Below are 20,247 nucleotides of genomic sequence, written 5' to 3' on the forward strand. Positions count from 1 at the left end.
TGAGTTTGACACATTTTAAACTTTATTATAAAGACATGGGGTCCACGCACGGAGACAGAGCGAGACTTCTCCACGTAGACCTGGAACTGCTGGTGCGAGAGCAGCGCCATCTATACGCCTTCATGCAACACGTCAAGTCTACCAGCCAACTGCAGCTCCTACAGTTTTATAAGGACATCAGTGAGTGTTATGCCATATTAAACCTTATTTCAGAGGCATAGGTTCCTCACACGAATAGCAAGACTTCTCCACGTAGACCTGGAACTGCTGGTGGGCGAGCCGCGACATCTGTCAGCCTGGTGACAGACAGACGGGCGGACGGACAGACGGACAGCGGAGTCTTAGTAATAGGGTCCCGTTTTTACCCTTTGGGTACGGAACCCTAAAAATGGTAACAAGTCGTAATTCTTAGTAAAAAGTTAAAAACTATAATTGTCAGTTATTATTTTTCATTAATACATTACTTTAACGAGATTTCGATATTTCTAAGTGGAATCGCATAAAATACCATTAAATTAAGATGAAGACTATGATTAGACGTCCTTGTACACGAACAATGCATTTCTCACGGCGCCGGTCGATATGAAGCGGTGTCTATAACTTGGTATTTATGATTTGTCAAGGTTTTTAAAGCATCAGGCGGCCTAACCAAGGTGACAATCGCTAGCGCTTCGCAATCGAATCCCTTATCACTCTTCCATTTTATAGTTCGTTTTTTTTACCATTAAAAAGAACTTGAAAGAAGGTAAGCGATCTTGATATGTCTATTAATTGCAAACGCTTTTTACTACTTTACTTTACTATTATGAAAGCAGAAGAATATAAATAATACGATTAGATTCATAATTGTTACATATTTGCCGTAACTTATTTTTATAATATCTGTTTTTCAATTAAAAGAAAAGACACATCAAGATTGTTTACCTTTTTTCTAATGCTAAACAAACCGTGCAAGTGCGAGTCGGACTCGCGCACGAAGGGTTCCGTACCATAATGCAAAAAAAGGCAAAAAAAAACGGTCACCCATCCAAGTACTGACCCCGCCCGACGTTGCTTAACTTCGGTCAAAAATCACGTTTGTTGTATGGGAGGCCCACTTAAATCTCTATTTTATTCTGTTTTTAGTATTTGTTGTTATAGCGGCAATAGAAATACATCATCTGTGCAAATTTCAACTGTCTAGCTATCACGGTTCGTGAGATACAGCCTGGTGACAGACGGCCGGACGGACGGACAGCAGAGTCTTAGTAATAGGGTCCCGTTTTACCCTTTGGGTACGGAAGCCTAAAAAACCGGGCAAGTGCGAGTCGGACACGCGCACGAAGGGTTCCGTACCATAAAGCAAAAAAAAAAACGGAAAAAAATGCAGAAAGAAAACGGTTACCCATCCAAGTACTGACCACTCCCGACGTTGCTTAACTTTGGTCAAAAATCACGTTTGTTGTATGGGAGCCCCATTTAAATCTTTATTTTATTCTGTTTTTAGTATTTGTTGTTATAGCGGCAACAGAAATACATCATCTGTGAAAATTTCAACTGTCTAGCTATCACGGTTCGTGAGATACAGCCTGGTGACAGACGGACGGACAGCGAAGTCTTAGTAATAGGGTCCCGTTTTACCCTTTGGGTACGGAACCCTAAAAAACGAACTATAGTATGACAGTGACAGTTGCGTTTCGTTTGCTACGGAGCGTTAGCGTTTGGCATGTTGTCTACGGGGCCAGTGGCGATTACATTCGTTTTATATCTTTCGTCTTGCCAACTATGAAGAGATGTATGTATAGTTAGGTGTTGTCTTTTCAGTTTTCATAATTGTTATTGGATCTTTAATTTAAATAATAAAAACTTTCAATAATAGCAAAAATAACTAGAGATGCCCCGAATAGTGAATTTGGCCGAATATTCGGCTCCACTCTCGGCCGAATACCGAATATTCGGCGACCGAATATTCGGCATGACGTGCGAGCATTTTGAGTCACAATTATTATGAAAACTGTTCGCCAACAAATCACACCGTTTGCTAATATATATTTTTATGTTGAACAGAATAAATGAATGTATGTAGTTAGAATCAAACAAATCAGACCCATGATAAACATAAAATATTTTGTAATCAACAAATGCTCAAAAACGTGCCTTCGTATTTAATTACTTTCCAAGAATACATTTTAAACATTAAATATGGTTTACTAACGAATGGGCCAAAATCGTTTCCCAAAGTATCACATCCCAAACTATGTTTCCCAAATTATCATTTCCCAAAAAAATGTTTGGCAAAACAACTTATCGCAAATTTTCAGTTAGCTATAGTCTTTTTTGGCAAGTTATTGTTTAGCAAATAATTACTTGGACAAGTTTCATTTTACCAAATATTATTTAGTCAAATGTATCATTAAGCATAACTTACATGTCCCAAAATATTGCATGGCATACAATTTACATACCAATAAAGTGGAGGCTGCAGAATTTTATTTGTCTAGTATTTAACTGATCATTACATATACATAGTAAAATGTAACGTCAAAAAAAATACATTATTGCTAAAAATATGTAGTAAATGATCACTAAAATTAAAACTCCGTTTTAATGTAAAAAGACAACCAAATTTGTTACATCTTGCTATTCTATTAAAGCAAATAACACGAAAGTAATCATTATAACCCAAAATTAGTAAAAAAACACCAATATTTAAACCACATTTTAGTTTAAAATGTCAAGCAAATTTTTTACATCTCGTTATTCTATTAAATTAATTATTCCACTTCGTTGACCTTTTTCTAGTACATAGTATTTCGTTTCTGTAAGGATCGCAGTTCTAACCTAACCTAACCCACTTTTCTAATAGCATTTCGATTCTGTGAGGGTCACAGTTCTAACCTAACCTAACCCACTTTTCTGATAGCGGTACCGTTTTGTGAGGATCGCAGTTCAAACCTAACCCAACCCATCCAAATTACGTAGAATTTAACGTACCTATATTAACATAACAAAAAGTACAAATTTAAATAGAGATGCCTATTTGTCAAATTTGCGAAGTGACAATTTTGACCAAACATCTTTTTGGAATATAATATTAGACAATAAAAAACGTTTGCTAAATAAGTTTTTGTCCTAATAACATTTGACAAAGTAAAATTATGCCAAATGATAATTTGACCAAATAAATTATATGCGAAGTGTAACTTTGCTAAAGGTTCCTTTGGGAAATGAAACTATTGCGATAAGTTTGTTGGGAAGTGAAATTTGGCGAAATGTATTTGGCCGAAACGAAAGTACACCATTAAATATACCTAGTTTTTGGTGATTTTTTTGTGTAATTTTTCTTTTTAGGTAGGTGCAACAGATATTCGGTATTCGGCCGAATACCAAATATTCGGCAAAGTGGCCGAATAGGCCGAATACCGAATAGTTGCCGAATATTCGTGGCATCTCTAAAAATAACTTTAATTATGTAGCAAATATATTTCTAGTGACATTTTCTAGTTTGAAAACAGTATCGATCTTGAACTTATATTAATACAGTCAGTCAAAATGACTACTGTAATATTTTGCATGTATCCCTTTTAGTATACATCGCGAACGGTCTGGAACGCAAAATAACCACTTTTTTATATCACTAGGGTAGATTAGGTTCGTTAGTTATCTTCAAATGGCCGAAGGGCAAACAGCACAGAATAGGAGCCCCGCTGTCGTCGACATCGCTGACGTAAAGATAAAACGACGAAAATGATCTAGGCATTTTGCGTTCTGGGCCGTTCGCGATGTAGACTAAAAGTGATATAGGCAAAATATCACACTAGTCATTTTGCGTTCTAGACCATCGCGAATAACCCCAACCGACCTTCTTAAATTTATAATTTCGTTCGCAGAACTGTTTCAAACCAAGCTGCTAGATCCAAACTTAAAGCCGAACGAAGAAGAGCAAGCAACATTATTCCGCGAAGCGACGGAGCTACTTGCCCGTCGCGGTAACACGAGAGTTATACATAATGGAGACCTTAAGAGGTAACTATTTTATAAATTTCTTGTTAAATTCGTCTTTGGTATTGTAATATGAATGTGTTGAACAGATGAGAGAAATTATACGATTCACGTAAACTCAAAATATGTCTACAAATTATAGCACAAACATCCGTACTTTCGCGCATATTCAGTATTCGATGAAGTTTAAAGTATATTAAAAATATCGATTGTAAACGCAATCGGACCACAAATGTACATGTTTTCATGGACTATTTCAATGTTTTATCCCATGTTTGTTTATTGCATATATTTTATTCAAATGGACCAAAAACTGACCTTCAAAAAGTAAATAAAGCTGAAAATAAGACCAAAGAAGCATGGAACATAATTAAGGAGCAAACAAGCAAACATAACAAGCGAAAACAAACACAGATAGAAGCTATAAAACTAAGTGAGGGACAAATTACAACAAACAAGAATGAAATTGCGGAAACATTTAATAAATTCTTTTCTACAGTTGCTCACAGGTTAACAGGTCACATGCCCACTAATATTCAAACATGTTTAAATTTCCTTTACTTAACCAAACAACCAGAGAGGAAAATTAACTTTGTGTTACCTACTGTAAATCAATTAAGAAAAACAATAAAAAATCTGAAAAGTAAGCGATCCAAAGATGTGTTTAATCTGGATACAGTTTTTGTGAAGAAAATTTTATTGGAGAATGATTATTTAATGGAGTTAATGTTACATATAATCAACAGCTGCCTTCTAGATGGCGTTTTCCCAAGTTGCTTAAAAATAGGAAAAGTTATTCCATTATACAAAAAAGATGCCAAAGAAGACCCCAATAACTATAGACCTGTGTGTATACTACCAGCATTATCAAAGATATTGGAATCCGTTGTAAAAACTCAGATAGTAGAGTATTTCGAAACAAATAAGATTTTTGCGGATAACCAGTTCGGATTCAGGAAAAATCGGTCGACGGTGCAGGCACTCCGTAAAGTTGTTGACTTTGTCTTAAACGCATTAGATGAGTCGCAAAAATGTTCCAGCATTTTCTGTGATCTGTCGAAAGCGTTCGACTGCTTAAGACATGACATTCTCCTGGAGAAACTATCATTCTATGGATTTCGTGGATCGGAATATCAGCTTGTTAAAAATTACCTAGAAAACCGAAACCAATTAGTAAACGTGAATGGCACGACCTCTAAATCTACACAAATAGATACAGGCGTACCTCAAGGATCAATACTGGGACCTGTTTTATTTCTCATATATATCAACGACCTGCCAGCATGTCTACCAAACGATGCAATGGTTACTCTTTTTGCGGATGATACGCACGTTGGGATAAAAGGAAATGACACAAGTGACAATAAGGACAAAATTCAAAAGGTTTTGATTATTCTTAAAAACTGGTTTGAGTTAAATGGTATAATACTTAACACAAACAAAACCACCGTATTGAACTACAATGGCAACAAGACAAATGAATCCAGAACGACATTTTTGGGATATGAAATAGACAGTAAAATTGGTCATAAATACCACATCGACAAAATTTGCAAGAAGATTTCTAAAGGAAATTATGCACTGTTGAAACTTAAACCATTACTAAATAAACAGTCATTATTATCTGTATATTAGGCATATATTCAAGCAAATATAAATTATGCAATTAGTATATGGGGAAATGGAGGAGATATTGAGAGAGTATTAAAATTACAAAAACGATCAATTAGAATATTAAATAACTTACGCAAGCGTCAATCTGCTAAAATCCGGGTCATTGGTCCCGGGTATGTCCTTAAACTACGTCCAAACCAGCGGTGGTAGGTCCCGCAAGGGGCCGCCTGGTTTGCTACCACCCTCCCGCCGGAGTCAGGCGCCAAGCAGCCTTGCTGCGTTTCGTCTATGAGCGGGAGTACCAGTGCCTTTGGGGGATGATTTGCTGTCAGTTGTGTTGCATAATGCCGGTTTTTGGATCCTTGAGTGACGTCGGGCCGAGCAGCTCTCGCTGGAGGGTAGCGGGATCCGAGGCACGGTCTTGCCGGTGGCCGACCGCAGGAAGTTGGGGGCCCAATTGTACGACAGCCACGTGCGAGAGGCTGCCCCGCCACCTAGCGAAAAATCCTGGAATAGCTCCACCGTGCCAGTTGGCGACTGGACGGGAGGACCCGGTGGGTTATTTCAGGGGGGCTCGGGCGTCCCCGCAGTCTCCAAGTGAGCTCCTCATTGTCCGGATTAGCTCAAGTGATCCAATTGGTAAACGCAACACCTCGACAGGCATTTTTTCACCCATCCCACACTCCACAAATATGAAAACAAAAAGAAAAAAGAATAGGGTTAAACACCGGCTGCACTTCCTCCCATTGAAAGTGCACCTCACCAACATCAGGGGGTTGCACTCAAATATCGATCCGGTCCACCACCATCTTGAAACCGAAAAACCGCACCTATTCTTTTTGACGGAGACGCAAATCAAAACCCCAGCGGACGCGTCGTACCTCAACTACCCAGGCTACTCACTGGAACATAAGTTCAGAGCACGTGCTGGGGTCTGTGTGTACGTCCGCGATGACATTTGCTGCAAGCGTCTCCGTTGCTTTGAGGCTGCCGGGTTTTCCACTTTGTGGATTATGGTCGACTCGGGCTCAGAGAAAACTCTGTATGCCTGTGTCTACCGATCGCACAGCGGAAACCAGGAGACAACTAGGCTCTTTGACCACCTTACTGAGATGGCAGATAAAGCCCAACAGCGGTACCCCGCGGCTCAACTCGTATTCCTTGGGGACTTTAACGCCCACCACGAGGAGTGGCTGTTCCCGTACAAGAATACTTGCCACGCTGGGAGGGAAGCGCGCAAATTTGCTGTATCCCTAAACCTTACCCAGCTGGTAAATGTTGCGACGCGGATACCGGATGTTACTGACCATACACCCAATTGCCTTGACCTTCTGCTGACAACTGATCCAGACAGGCACTCGGTTTCGGTCTCAGCTCCGCTAGGATCGTCCGATCACTGTCTGGTGAAATCCGTGTCGATCCACTCTCCTCCTGATCTCTGCCCTAGGGGCACGAGGAGAGTATGGCGATACGAGTCAGCGGACTGGGATGAGATGCGGCATTTCTTTGCGTCTTTCCCCTGGCAGCAGGTCTGTTTTTCTTCGGGTGACCCCTCGTGTTCTGCTGAGGCTGTTGCGGATGTGATTCGGCAGGGAATGGAATATTTCATTCCGTTCTCCGACCTATCGCTCGATCACAAGACCCGAGCATGGTACAATTCGGACTGTGCTCGAGCCGAGGCTCTTAAGCAGTCTGCATACCAGGCTTGGGTACTAGCCCGCGATACCAAAGCTGGAGCACAGAGGGTTCGCGCGAAGAAAAAAGCCTTTAACTCAGCTGCCAAGTCCTGCAAACGGGTGCTTCGAAAGGCTCGATTCGACCACGTCAGTCGAATAGGGGCCAAACTCGCCTCCTACCCTCCTGGTAGCAAGCGGTTCTGGTCCCTGTCGAAAGCGGTCGAATCCAACTTCTGCCGACCCACATTGCCACCTCTGCAGAAACCTGATGGGACACTGGCCCACTCCGCGACAGAGAAAGCTAACTTGTTTGCTTCTCTGTTTGCGAGCAATTCACGTCTAGATGCAGGCTCAAAACTTCCACCTACGCTACCTCATTGCAGTTCCTCTATGCAGAGAATTGCTATACATCAAAAAGAGGTACGCCGAGCTCTGCTGAATCTTGACGTGAATAAGGCCAATGGACCAGACGGTATACCTGCACGTGTACTAAAGCAGTGTGCGCCTGAGTTGTCTCCTGTACTGACACGCCTGTACCGCCTCTCTCTCCAAACAAGAACGGTGCCGAAATCCTGGAAGCTTGCAAACGTGCAGCCAGTACCCAAGAAGGGTAGTCGTGCTGATCCCTGCAATTACCGACCAATCGCCATTACCTCCATGCTCTGTAAAGTCATGGAAAGGGTACTTAACGGCAAACTGCTGGCATACCTCGAAGCAAATGATCTGCTCAGTGACCGTCAATATGGCTTTCGCATAGGTCGGTCTACTGGGGATCTTTTAGCGTATGTCACGCACTACTGCGGCGAGGCCATCGAGAGGAACGGTGAAGCGCTTGCTGTTTCACTGGACATCTCGAAGGCCTTTGACAGGGTTTGGCACGCAAGTCTCCTTAGCAAGCTTCCTGCTTACGGCATCCCTGCTGATTTTTGTAGCTGGCTATCTGATTTCTTGAGTGAACGGTCGATCAGAGTAGTTATTGATGGCTGCTCTTCGGACCTCATGGCCATTGACGCCGGTGTTCCTCAGGGGTCTGTTCTCTCCGCAACCCTTTTCCTGCTCCACATTAACGACATGCTGCAACCCAGCATTGTAGGTTATGCAGATGACAGTACGGTTGTTGAGAGATATTTGGCTAGTGCAGGGGACAGCAGGGAGGATATACGTTCACAGAGAGAGGCCATGGTTGAGCGAATGAACTTGACCCTTAGTCTCGTTTCCCAGTGGGGTGATGACAATCTGGTCACGTTCAATGCCTCCAAAACGCAGGCGTGTCTATTTTCCGCTAAACGGAGTCCATTCGACCTGACTCCTTCTTTCCGGGGTGCATCTGTACCTATTGCCGACAGCCTGGAACTCCTCGGCATGGAGCTGAGTTCAGTCCTCGGCTTCGGCAGCTTCATTGAGTCTAAAGCACAAACTGCGGCCAGAAAGCTGGGCGTCCTAAATAAGGTGAAGCGATACTTCACACCTGGACAGCTTCTAACACTTTACAAAGCTCAAGTCCGGTCGTGTATGGAGTATTGCAGCCACCTGTGGGATGGCTCAGCTAAATACCAACTCGCCGCTTTGGACTCAGTGGAGCGCAGAGCCAGGAGGATGATTGGCGACAAGAAGCTAACGGCTAAGCTTCAGACTTTGGCCCATCGGCGGAAAGTCGCCAGCCTGTCGGTATTCTACAGGTTGCACTTCGGGGAGTGTGCCCAAGAGCTACACGAGCTCATTCCACCGTCCCCATTCTACCATCGGACTTTTAGACGCACGGCCGGTTTCCATCCTTACTTGGTAGATATTCCGCAAATTCGCACTAAGCGCTTTGCTTCTACTTTCCTTATGCGCACTGCCAAGGAATGGAATTCCTTGCCGGCGTCTATATTTCCGTGCTCTTATAACCCGGCAACCTTCAAATCAAGAGTGAACAGGCACCTTCTGGGCGAGCTCGCTCCATCGTAGGCCACGTCTACGCCTCGGCTAGTCTGTGGCCATGAGTAAACCCATGCATAATAAAAAAAAAAAAAAAAAAAGGGGAGATGAAAGCCTTAAAAAGCTGATCATTGTTGTAAACATGGCGGGCAAACGAAGCCTCCCAACAAGATAGAGCGATCAATTAAAAGGGGCCCCATCCTCAACCAACTTTTGGTCGGTTGTCAGAGACGCGATGAACAGGCACCGTTGGAGGCAGATCATAAAGACCAGGTGTGGAGCATCCACATCCACCGATGGAATGCATAGGAATCCATAGATACAATACGAGGAATAAAGAACAGTTATGTATGCCTAAATCGAGAACAAAGAGATTATACAAGCAAGGAAATTCTATCAAAATTTATCTATACAACATACTACCTACAGATATAACTGCTTTACCAGAGGAGGACTTTAAGAAAAAAATCAAGAGATTATTGGAACAAAACCCTGTGTACTCTATAAAAGAGTTTAGTGAATTCATTTTGAAAAAGAAGTGTCTGACATATTATTAATACATATAATTTTAATATAATTTTTAAATCTAATGTAATGTATGACGTGCTAAATGTAATGTATATTACATGGTCAATAAATTATCTTATCTTATCTTATTTTAAATACTAAGTATTCCTTTAGTTTTTTTTCATAGGGTACTTACTTACTACTTACTGCCGTGGCGCAGCGACCCGAAGTGGATCTTGGCCTCTGACACTAAGGAACGCCATGCTTCTCTGTCTAGCGCCGTTTCTGTCCAATCGACGGCACCGAGCTCGTTCAGATCTTTCACGACCTCATCGCACCAGCGATACCTAGGACGCCCAACCGGTCGTCGACCATCCGGACGGCCCGAGTACGCTCTCCAAACCGCTCGGATAGGGTACCACACCTTATTTATGCTGATGATTTCTTTTGTACAGATTACAAACGTGCCCTGAAATCTTCACGGCAGCGAATGAGGTGCAAGCCGTGCTTGAAAATGTGTTGTTGCCCCGGTTTTTACACAGCGAAGAGGTGAGTATATTGTAAGAGTAAAAACACCAGACACCACTTTATAACAACATTTATTAGGGATTCACAAATATGAGAATATAGTTCTGAAATAATATGCGAGGACGCTCTCGCGTAAAACCAATCTAAGATGGACGACCACCTCTAGTGATGTGACCTTGCCGGTTATCGTAGTGATGTCAAACACCGATGAAATGACGACCCCACCGTTTAGCTCGGCCATCTTCTGACCCGACCTACGTCCCGTCAGGTCACCGTTATCAAGGCCGCCACTAAAGACTGCCGCAGCCAACGCAGTCGCAGCAAGCTGGGCCTTCACCAGGTGGCGGTAGCCTCCACCAGTTCATTACTGGTTGGCTCCTCCGTTGAGTTGGCTCCTCAACTGGTGGGAGGCTAATGTGGGACACGTCTCATGCATGTGCATAGGTGCCCTCCGATACAGCACATGTAAACAGTACAAACTCTTATTCACGAAACTCTGTAACATACATGTGAAAAGCCTCAGTTCCTTAATATAACCAAGGCGTTATAATTCACCCTAGCGCCATCGATAGGCTTTGCATTAGCATACCACAATGTTGTTCAAAATAATCATGATAAGGTTTCGACGATATATTAATGCGCAAATGGCACAGTTAGACCCTTTGATCACAGGTCCGGCTTGATAGCCATAAAATTATACCGTAATAACCATCACAGTCAAAAGGTCTACTTCTGTAAATACATGAGAAAGATGCAGTTATGATTGGACAGAACTCATGAGCACTCTTAAGCAACATTGTTAATAAATTACATAATCACCCTTAATGGCGACGTAATCAAGTAGGTACTTCATGTCACCGCTTTCTAGCATCGTGACTAATGGTATATAACCACAGATTTGATTATTGGACAAAAAGAAAACATTACCGTGTTAAAATACCACATGCAGGCTAGAATATCACTGCCCTTGTAGGGGCAACAACCGTAGAAGTCAGCCCTTCACGATAAGGCTGTCACGGAGCCCATTGCACGCACTCGTTCTACTGGGCATCTTGAACAGGCACTACCTCAACGTCTACTGGATCCGGAACTGCGCCAGCGATCTCTAGAAGGTATTAGTGCAAGCAACCCTTTCAAGATAACCTTGAGATCATCAGTCTTAAGGTCATTTAAATATCCTTTTGTAAACAGTCTCAAGCCAACCTCTCAAGGTCAACAACAAATAGTACGATATAGATAAAACAGTTATCGGTAGTAGAAATAATGGTCCTCTTAAGGATAATCTCATAACACATACAATGGACCGCCTCTTAAGGCCTACACTGCAGATTCCAGGAACAAACTAGCCTCTTAAGGATAGTATTATATCACATACAGCGGTCCGCCCCTTAAGGCCTGCACTGCAAATACCAGGAACAAACTAGCCTCTTAAGGATAGTTAATACTATGACATAATTGTCATCAGCAATGGACCGCCTCTTAAGGCCTACACTGCAGAAACCAAAAACAACTAGCCTCTTAAGGATAGTTAATACTATGACATAATTGTCATCGGCAATGGACCGCCTCTTAAGGCCTACACTGCAGAAACCAAAAACAACTAGCCTCTTAAGGATAGTTAATACTATGACATAATTGTCATCAGCAATGGACCGCCTCTTAAGGCCTACACTGCAGAAACCAAAAACAACTAGCCTCTTAAGGATAGTTAATACTATGACATAATTGTCATCAGCAATGGACCGCCTCTTAAGGCCTACACTGCAGAAACCAAAAACAACTAGCCTCTTAAGGATAGTTAATACTATGACATAATTGTCATCAGCAATGGACCGCCTCTTAAGGCCTACACTGCAGAAACCAAAAACAACTAGCCTCTTAAGGATAGTTAATACTATGACATAATTGTCATCAGCAATGGACCGCCTCTTAAGGCCTACACTGCAGAAACCAAAAACAACTAGCCTCTTAAGGATAGTTAATACTATGACATAATTGTCATCAGCAATGGACCGCCTCTTAAGGCCTACACTGCAGAAACCAAAAACAACTAGCCTCTTAAGGTTAGTATTATGTCATCAGCAATGGACCGCCTCTTAAGGCCTACACTGCAGAAACCAAAAACAACTAGCCTCTTAAGGTTAGTATTATGTCATCAGCAATGGACCGCCTCTTAAGGCCTACACTGCAGAAACCAATAACAGATAGTGACAAGCAACAGACCGCTCCTTCAAGCCTTTGTTGCGATTACCGGCGCCAGGAACTAGCCTCTTAAGGATAGCATCCCTTGCCAAGACAAAAGTAACAGCCTTTCTTAAAGAGCACACAATAATTAAAGCTCTATAGCAGACATTGAAGCAACCGGTAGAATTATGAACCAGCCTTTAGAGTAAAATGGTTAACAGTGAGGTGGCATAAAATAACATATCGCAAGCATTACCATGGTTACTACAATATTTAATCAAGCACAATGTGTTTATTTTCTAGGTTTTGTCGGCAAACCCGTTAACAAAACACATTAGTATGACAACAGTAACCCAGTTCTAAATCTGGAATAAAACAAAATCACAACTCGGTTCCTAATCCGAGAGTATGAAATATAAATAATAACTCAGTTTTTAATCCGAGTGTTCAATAAAAGTATAACTCAGTCTTAGTCTGAAAATATAGCCAGTTCTTAATCTGAAAACGGTACCTGAAATAACAGCATTTGCCTTCATTAGTCGGCAAACCCGTTAACAAAACACATTAGTATGACAACAGTAACACAGTTCTAAATCTGAAATAAAACAAAGTCACAACTCGGTTCCTAATCCGAGAGTAAGTAATATAAATAAAATAATAACTCAGTTCTCAATCCGATTCAATCCGAGTGTCTAATAAAATTATATCTCAGTTCTTAATCTGAGAATATACTTGTCGTCAGTTCTTAATCTGAAAACGGTACCTGAAATAGCAGCATTTGGCGTTAATATGGAAAATATAAGATAATAAGCAGTTGCTACTATGCAACCAATGTAAATGATCATGTGCAACTTGGCGTGCCTCTTCCGTGCCCCTAAATAAAGGCCACACTCTTACTATACCACGGTTGAACTACAGTAGACCCTGAACAGAAGTTCATGTTATCGAGGATCCTCTGTTACCCAGGTTCGCCTTACCGAGGTTTCACAAATTGTATTTTTCAACCATCATGAAAGTGTTTATTGATAATGATCAATCAACCGAATCAATGGCACATATGCTTAAACCATAAAGCTTCCGATTCCAAGACACACATGGTTGATTTTCTTCAGCTGTATGTGTGCATTTTATGTGTAGGTAACTCATCACATCATCTTATACCTGCACAAAACTAAATAATTTTGTAAAATGCCATGCAAGCACACATTTAAAGGTAAATGAGTTCATAAAATAATAAACCACAATTTATGCAGTTTGCAAAACAATGAAATAGATACTTAGTGAACCCACAAAATTTGTGAAACATTATTATTATTATTATTTTTAACTTCTGATTTATGAAACCCAGAAGCAATAAAAGTGTACTGTTTTATAATGCAAACAGTACCATAACACACTACAAGTTCAGACGAAAACCGTTAATAACTTCAAACAGTAGCTCATGAAATGATATCCTTCGGTCAATGTTCATTAGCAGTGAATGGGTTAAAATAGTTACTTAGAAAGCTTTAACCTTTAACCAAACTATTTACCTTCGTTTAATATTCATCCATTTAACACTCAACTGACCGGTACGTTTAGAGTCCAGTAGCACTTGCATGTAAAAGACATGTATATTATGTAGACCGTCAAAGTCCATATTGACTCCTGAAAGTATTTACCTCGCTTACCATTAGCAACAACCTGCTTTATCAGTGTCATATTCAGCTCAGTAAATAAATATCTAGTTCAATATGTCCATCTCTTTCATAAGATTTAAACCTTGAAAACTCCTGTAATCATACTTCACCGGTGCAAATATTATAAAGTTATGATCAAAACTTCACCAGCAATCAAGTTTTGTTATAAGGAAATGCATCTGAAAAATACTGCTAGAACACAAATGATTATCTTTGTCAATAACTCAAACACTTGACAATGTAATGCCAATAAAATTTTCATTAGTTTGGTAAGTCTGTTTAAGTATATGTCTTTGGTTCATTTTATAACATGACATTTTGTGAAAAATATTTACAATGCCAACTTAAACCAACATCCCTATAACCAAAACAACAATCACAACATGTCAACATGCTATAAGTTGTATGCAATGGTTGGATAAACATTTTATTCATAAATTCATAATCTATAAAGTACAGACAGAAATTATCCTTGTTAATTTTCTTGACACTTCTACTGAGATACTACCTTATACTATATATCAGTATGTCTCCAACTTAATATGAATTGCAAAGATGTATGAGGTTATATGAGGTATGCACTGTCTTTTAAAATATTCAGCCCGAGGAGGCTCCGGAAACATGGAGCGACTAAACCTGTCACAGACAATACTAACCAGCTACAAATAGATGCCAATAATTCCTTTTGCTTATTCACAAAGCGCATTTTACCAACCCAGTCCATGTAACACATACTAACCATTAGTATCCATGTAAAACATGAATAATCATTTTATTTCTAAATAAATACCTCATTTTCCATGACATCAGAGATTAGTCACTTATCAACATTTTCTGCATATAATGAATTACTTGAACATAATATAACTGGCATCCATAACCAACTAACTTTGAAATATTATCCATGTCGATTTGGGTTCATTATAGAGATCTGAGCTGATAGGCGCTCTAATGCCTTCAACGGTATGGTAATTCACTTCAAGAATCATTGCTGTCAAATTTCTGGAAATTACACAACTCAAAAACATACTAACAAAGCATTATTTCAGTTGCAATAAGCATGTTTTACACACACACTTATGTGAAACAACAATTCACTTTCCTTACCGGTTTGAGTTTTTGAAAACTTGGAATCTATTTTAATTAGACTGTAAAGGGAAAGTATTAAGTAGCACTCATTGTTAATTGTGAGAGCATAATATCACCATGCACATAGTATCAATCAAGGCTAAATTTATATTACCAAACTTGTTTGTATGGCTTTTACTTGAATGTACTTCTCACACCGGAATACAAATCTTAGAAAATGATTATAGCATTGTGTTAATGTGTCAGGTGTATATAATCACATTATGTTATGTATCTGAAAGCACATGAATCACATAAATAACACAACATATAAGAGAGGCAGTGAATATTTACCACTTTGGCCCCGGAGCATTCTTAGGTGTTGGATCAACGACTGCTTACCTGAGTCAACTTTAATTCTTACTTTGTAATCCCAAGGATTTATTTTATTATACATTACACCATACTGTCAGTCTATGTCTTGTAATCTTCTGCTTTGAATATTGTAATACATATTCATCATCATCATGGAATCAGCTTTATTACACTGTCCATATGTATTTATTTTTTTAGCCAGACATGTTCATTTATGATGTACAGTAAACTGAAATAGATATCTGAAAGTAAACACAACAAAAGGCAAAGGTACAGTACGTCGGCAGCCGACAGTGGTTTAGTAGGTTAGTTAGGTTATCCTTGTAGGTCTTGGACGGTAAGACCTTGTATATTTTAATCCCTAACTGATGAGTGGTGTTGATGCGTTTACTCATTACAATCAGTTTCATTATTTTATATAACGATAACGTTCAATAACAATGAAACAAGAAAGGACTACGCCCGGTTAATTTTGTATTGCCAATTTCCGACAAATTATATCGCAGTAGGCGAAAAGTTCACATCGCACTTCTGAAGCTGTAAGAGTAAAAACACCAGACACCACTTTATAACAACATTTATTAGGGATTCACAAATATGAGAATATAGTTCTGAAATAATATGCGAGGACGCTCTCGCGTAAAACCAATCTAAGATGGACGACCACCTCTAGTGATGTGACCTTGCCGGTTATCGTAGTGATGTCAAACACCGATGAAATGACGACCCCACCGTTTAATATATAGAGCATACTGTCCTACTTCGGCCTCATAAGGAGAAGGGGACCCGACCCGGAATCGGAGGCGTCAATCTGCTAAAGTCAAGGTCAGAGACGCGATGAACAGGCACCGTTGGAGGCAGATCATAAAGACCAGGTGTGGAGCATCCACATCCACCGATGACCACGATCCTCAGTCATGAGGGAGCAACCACAGAGAGAGAGAAAAACTTACTTGTGATGTGCTACATGTTAGTGTATGCTTAAATTGTTGATTACTATACTTGTTGAAATGTATTATTTCTGTTACAGTATTATAAAATATTGATTGGATCAAGAATACCCACAGGCTACCAAAAACAAAACAAGAGGTTCGTACTTAATGAATTATTTGTAACTTAAAGGAGATGAGATATGACAAAAACTGTTACAGAAAATCAAATAGAAAATTCTGAGGAGTTTTATAACGTTAAAATTGCTTATTAACATGTGTGGTTATAACATATGAACGAATACGAGTTTCTTAATAATAATATCGAGTATCGACACTCGTTTGAAATTACTTTCCGTCCACACTTAAATTGACTTAACACGTGTCGCTTAACTTCGAACTCGGGTAAATCCAGTCGGCCCTCAGCAAATATCTACCCTAGTACCCTATTACCTTTTCTTAACCAATATCGCATAATCTGACAGATGGATTTACTCGAGTTTGAAGTTAAGCGACTCAGGGTGGTATTCCACTTGTCCAATATGTATTTTGTCTCACATTTTGCTTAAGGAGAGAGTGAGCCTCAATGACATTTGACCAAGGTATTAGACAGATGGAATACCACCCTCATTTATGTAATATTATTTTTCTCAAAAATGGACGGCAAAGCCGACTTTGCCTTCTGAAAAATAGGTCGCGAAGCGCCTAGTTTATGGTCAGGTCAAAATTAAAAAGTTAAAAACATTGCAGTCTTGATTTTGGGACTGCAATGTTGCATACAAATTCCATTATTTGTCGAGTTTCAAACTTTTTAAAAGTTGAAATGGCCATATCAAATGAAGGCACAGGCCCATTAAACAGCCAAACAGATTATTAGTACCGCGACTATTTAGCTGTCTCAAATAGGTTGGCGTATTTTCGGCAGAAAAATACACTTCTATATTTTTATTAAAAAAATAAAAAGGCGGTAAGGGCTTTTTTCTGTGAAAATATATCCGTAAGAACGTTGCTTTTGTAAAATATTTCTGTGGTATTTATATTTCTTGCACCATTTTTGAGAAAAGCGCTATATATGACTCGGCCGGAAGGCTACTTGCTGGCTTCGGAATCAATTAAACGTACTCCCAAGGTCGTCCGTTTAAAACGAATCCTCAGCCTGCAAGTAGCTACTTCCGAGCCTCGACAATAATGTACTATTACATAGGACACCGCCAGTCCGCGCTAAAGGCCCACCCCGCGCGCCCGCCACCGGCCTGATCTTAGAACACTGCGGCAACGAAGACGGCGACGACGGAGCCCTACTGGCGTGTCTAGAACACCTCGCCGACGAGCTGGATGATGACCTTGTCACCTACAAAGTCGTATTGACCAGCGTCGACATCAGAATGGTAAGTGTTGTTTAGCACCTAGTGATCCAAAAGGCTCGAGCCCTATTAGATTTTTTTTAGGGCTCGCCTCATCTCTTGACGCCTAAAAGACTAAAAGCCTCTTTTTTTAAAAAAAAAGTATTTTAAAAAATATTAGTAAAATAGGCTTTTAGCCTTTTAGGCGTCTAGACATAAGGCGAGCCCTAAATAAAGAGCTAACAGGGCTCGAGTCTTGGATCACTAATAGCACGAGACGATTAATAGACAAACGGAGACAGCAGTTATTATTTTTTTCAGTTTCAGACAATTTCTATTTTTAAACCCATATGAAACTATAAACAGTAGGTAATTTGATTTTGACGTCACACACTAATGTCCCTTTAGTAGCAAAATCGTTTAGACAGTTCGAAAAAAGAAACTGATTTGACTAGTAGTCAAATACCGTCTTGTGTTTAAAATATAGCCTAAAGCTCTGTTTTCTTAAGAAAGCGGTCGTCTCTATACAAAATAATACGGCTAAATATGGATAAGTAGTATTTTGTATGGAAACGGCCGCTATATTATGACGGTACCGCTATCCTAGGAAACCAGAACTTTAAGTATCACTGTTGATTTGCGGGAGAGTTGAAAGCGAGGCGAGTTCGCTGCGGGCGCGTAACGATTTTGATACGAGCGCGTAACGATGGCGCGTAATGACGCCCATTAGGGTTTGGTTTATTAGCTGTCACTTAAATTTTATAGCGAGCGTGTATAAACCGTCAAGACGCCGCAGGAAGACCGTCAGCTGGTCGCATAAAGATGTAAAAAATAAGCGTTTTATCTTTTTTATAATGGCGATAACAAAATAATGGATAATGTTTTCGGCTACCCGGTTTCGGTACGGTTCGGTTTGGGTGTGGGTTCGATTAAAATAATGAATGTTTGCATGTAGCGTTTCATCAGGTGTTTCAATAAACGCCTTACGGATTTGCGGACATAAATGGTAAGGCGCGTATTAGGGTTCCGTACCCAAAGGGTAAAACGGGACCCTATTACTAAGACTTCGCTATCCGTCCGTCCGTCCGTCCGTCCGTCTGTCCGTCCGTCCGTCCGTCCGTCCGTCCGTCCGTCTGTCCGTCTGTCTGTCACCAGGCTGTATCTCACGAACCGTGATAGCTAGACAGTTGAAATTTTCACAGATGATGTATTTCTGTTGCCGCTATAACAACAAATACTAAAAACAGAATAAAATAAAGATTTAAATGGGGCTCCCATACAACAAACGTGATTTTTGACCAAAGTTAAGCAACGTCGGGAGTGGTCAGTACTCGGATGGGTGACCGTTTTTTTTTTGCTTTTTTTTTGTTTTTTTTTGCATTATGGTACGGAACCCTTCGTGCGCGAGTCCGACTCGCACTTGTCCGGTTTTTTTACATGTTTATGCAAGTAGCTGACGGTCTTTCCACCGCTATACAACCGGCTGACAATTTTTTGTTTAATTCACGATAGCATCTAAACTATCATCTGACAAAGTATCAAGCGGCAGGCGATGACTACGATATTTGCTATTGGCCCGCGGTCTATTATAGTGTGTAGCTTTCTAATAGACCCCGACGGCTAATCCTTTGTCTATTGTTAAGTAAAACCGCTCGTGCCACGTGCCACAACCACCTGCATAAAATGGTTCGTTCACTTTACCCATTGAATTACAACTCCAATGGAAATTGCAATAAGATTCAAAATGAACTAATTTTGTTACGATGTGTATGGTCCGTTCAACTTGCGGCACTCAGTACTACGGTTACTGAGTGCCGGCGAGTCGAACGCTACAGAACCAGTCGAAAATGTGTCATCGAGATGCGTAATAAAGGCGCGTTATCGGAGAGCGCACCTACACTGATTTTTTGAGCGTTGGACTAGCCCGCGCTCAGGTGCCAAATAGAATAATTAAGACCCTTTTTTACAGGTAAGTAGCACGTGCGGTTTTACTTAACAATAGACAAAGGATTAGCCGTCGGGGTATATTAGAAAGCTACAAACTATACCAACCGTGTCTTACAAATGTTTGTATGGTGCCAGCAAGCGCCTCCCCGCACGGGCACGGTGCGCGTGTTCACGCTGTGTGTGTATTGCGTGGAGCGCGGCGCCGAGCCCCGCGCCTGGAGCGTGGAGCGCAGCGAGCACGACTTCCATCTGCTGCGGAGCAAGCTGCAGGAGTTCCACGGCGAGCGCCTGCTGCAGGAGCTGCCGCTACCCTCCAGGAGGTATCTACAACTGTCTATGTTCACGCTGTGCGTGTACTGCGTGGAGCGCGGCGCCGAGCCCCGCGCCTGGAGCGTGGAGCGCAGCGAGCACGACTTCCATCTGCTGCGGAGCAAGCTGCAGGAGTTCCACGGCGAGCGCCTGCTGCAGGACCTGCCGCTACCCTCCAGGAGGTAAC

General features: G+C 41.0%; 1 protein-coding gene across 1 annotated transcript; it reads left to right on the forward strand.

Annotated features, from left to right (window-relative positions):
* Positions 1 to 35: 35 nt before the first annotated feature.
* LOC134668681 (sorting nexin-14-like) lies at positions 36 to 20,246 on the forward strand. The gene is made up of 6 exons (XM_063526123.1): positions 36 to 180; positions 3,870 to 4,005; positions 10,154 to 10,247; positions 16,563 to 16,621; positions 17,666 to 17,849; positions 19,887 to 20,246. The coding sequence occupies exons 1-6, from the start codon at positions 36 to 38 to the stop codon at positions 20,244 to 20,246; spliced, it is 978 nt and encodes a 325-aa protein (XP_063382193.1).
* The last annotated feature ends 1 nt before the right edge of the window (position 20,247 follows it).

This window comes from Cydia fagiglandana, chromosome 11, assembly GCF_963556715.1.
Source record: "Cydia fagiglandana chromosome 11, ilCydFagi1.1, whole genome shotgun sequence".
Lineage (NCBI taxonomy): Eukaryota > Metazoa > Arthropoda > Insecta > Lepidoptera > Tortricidae > Cydia > Cydia fagiglandana.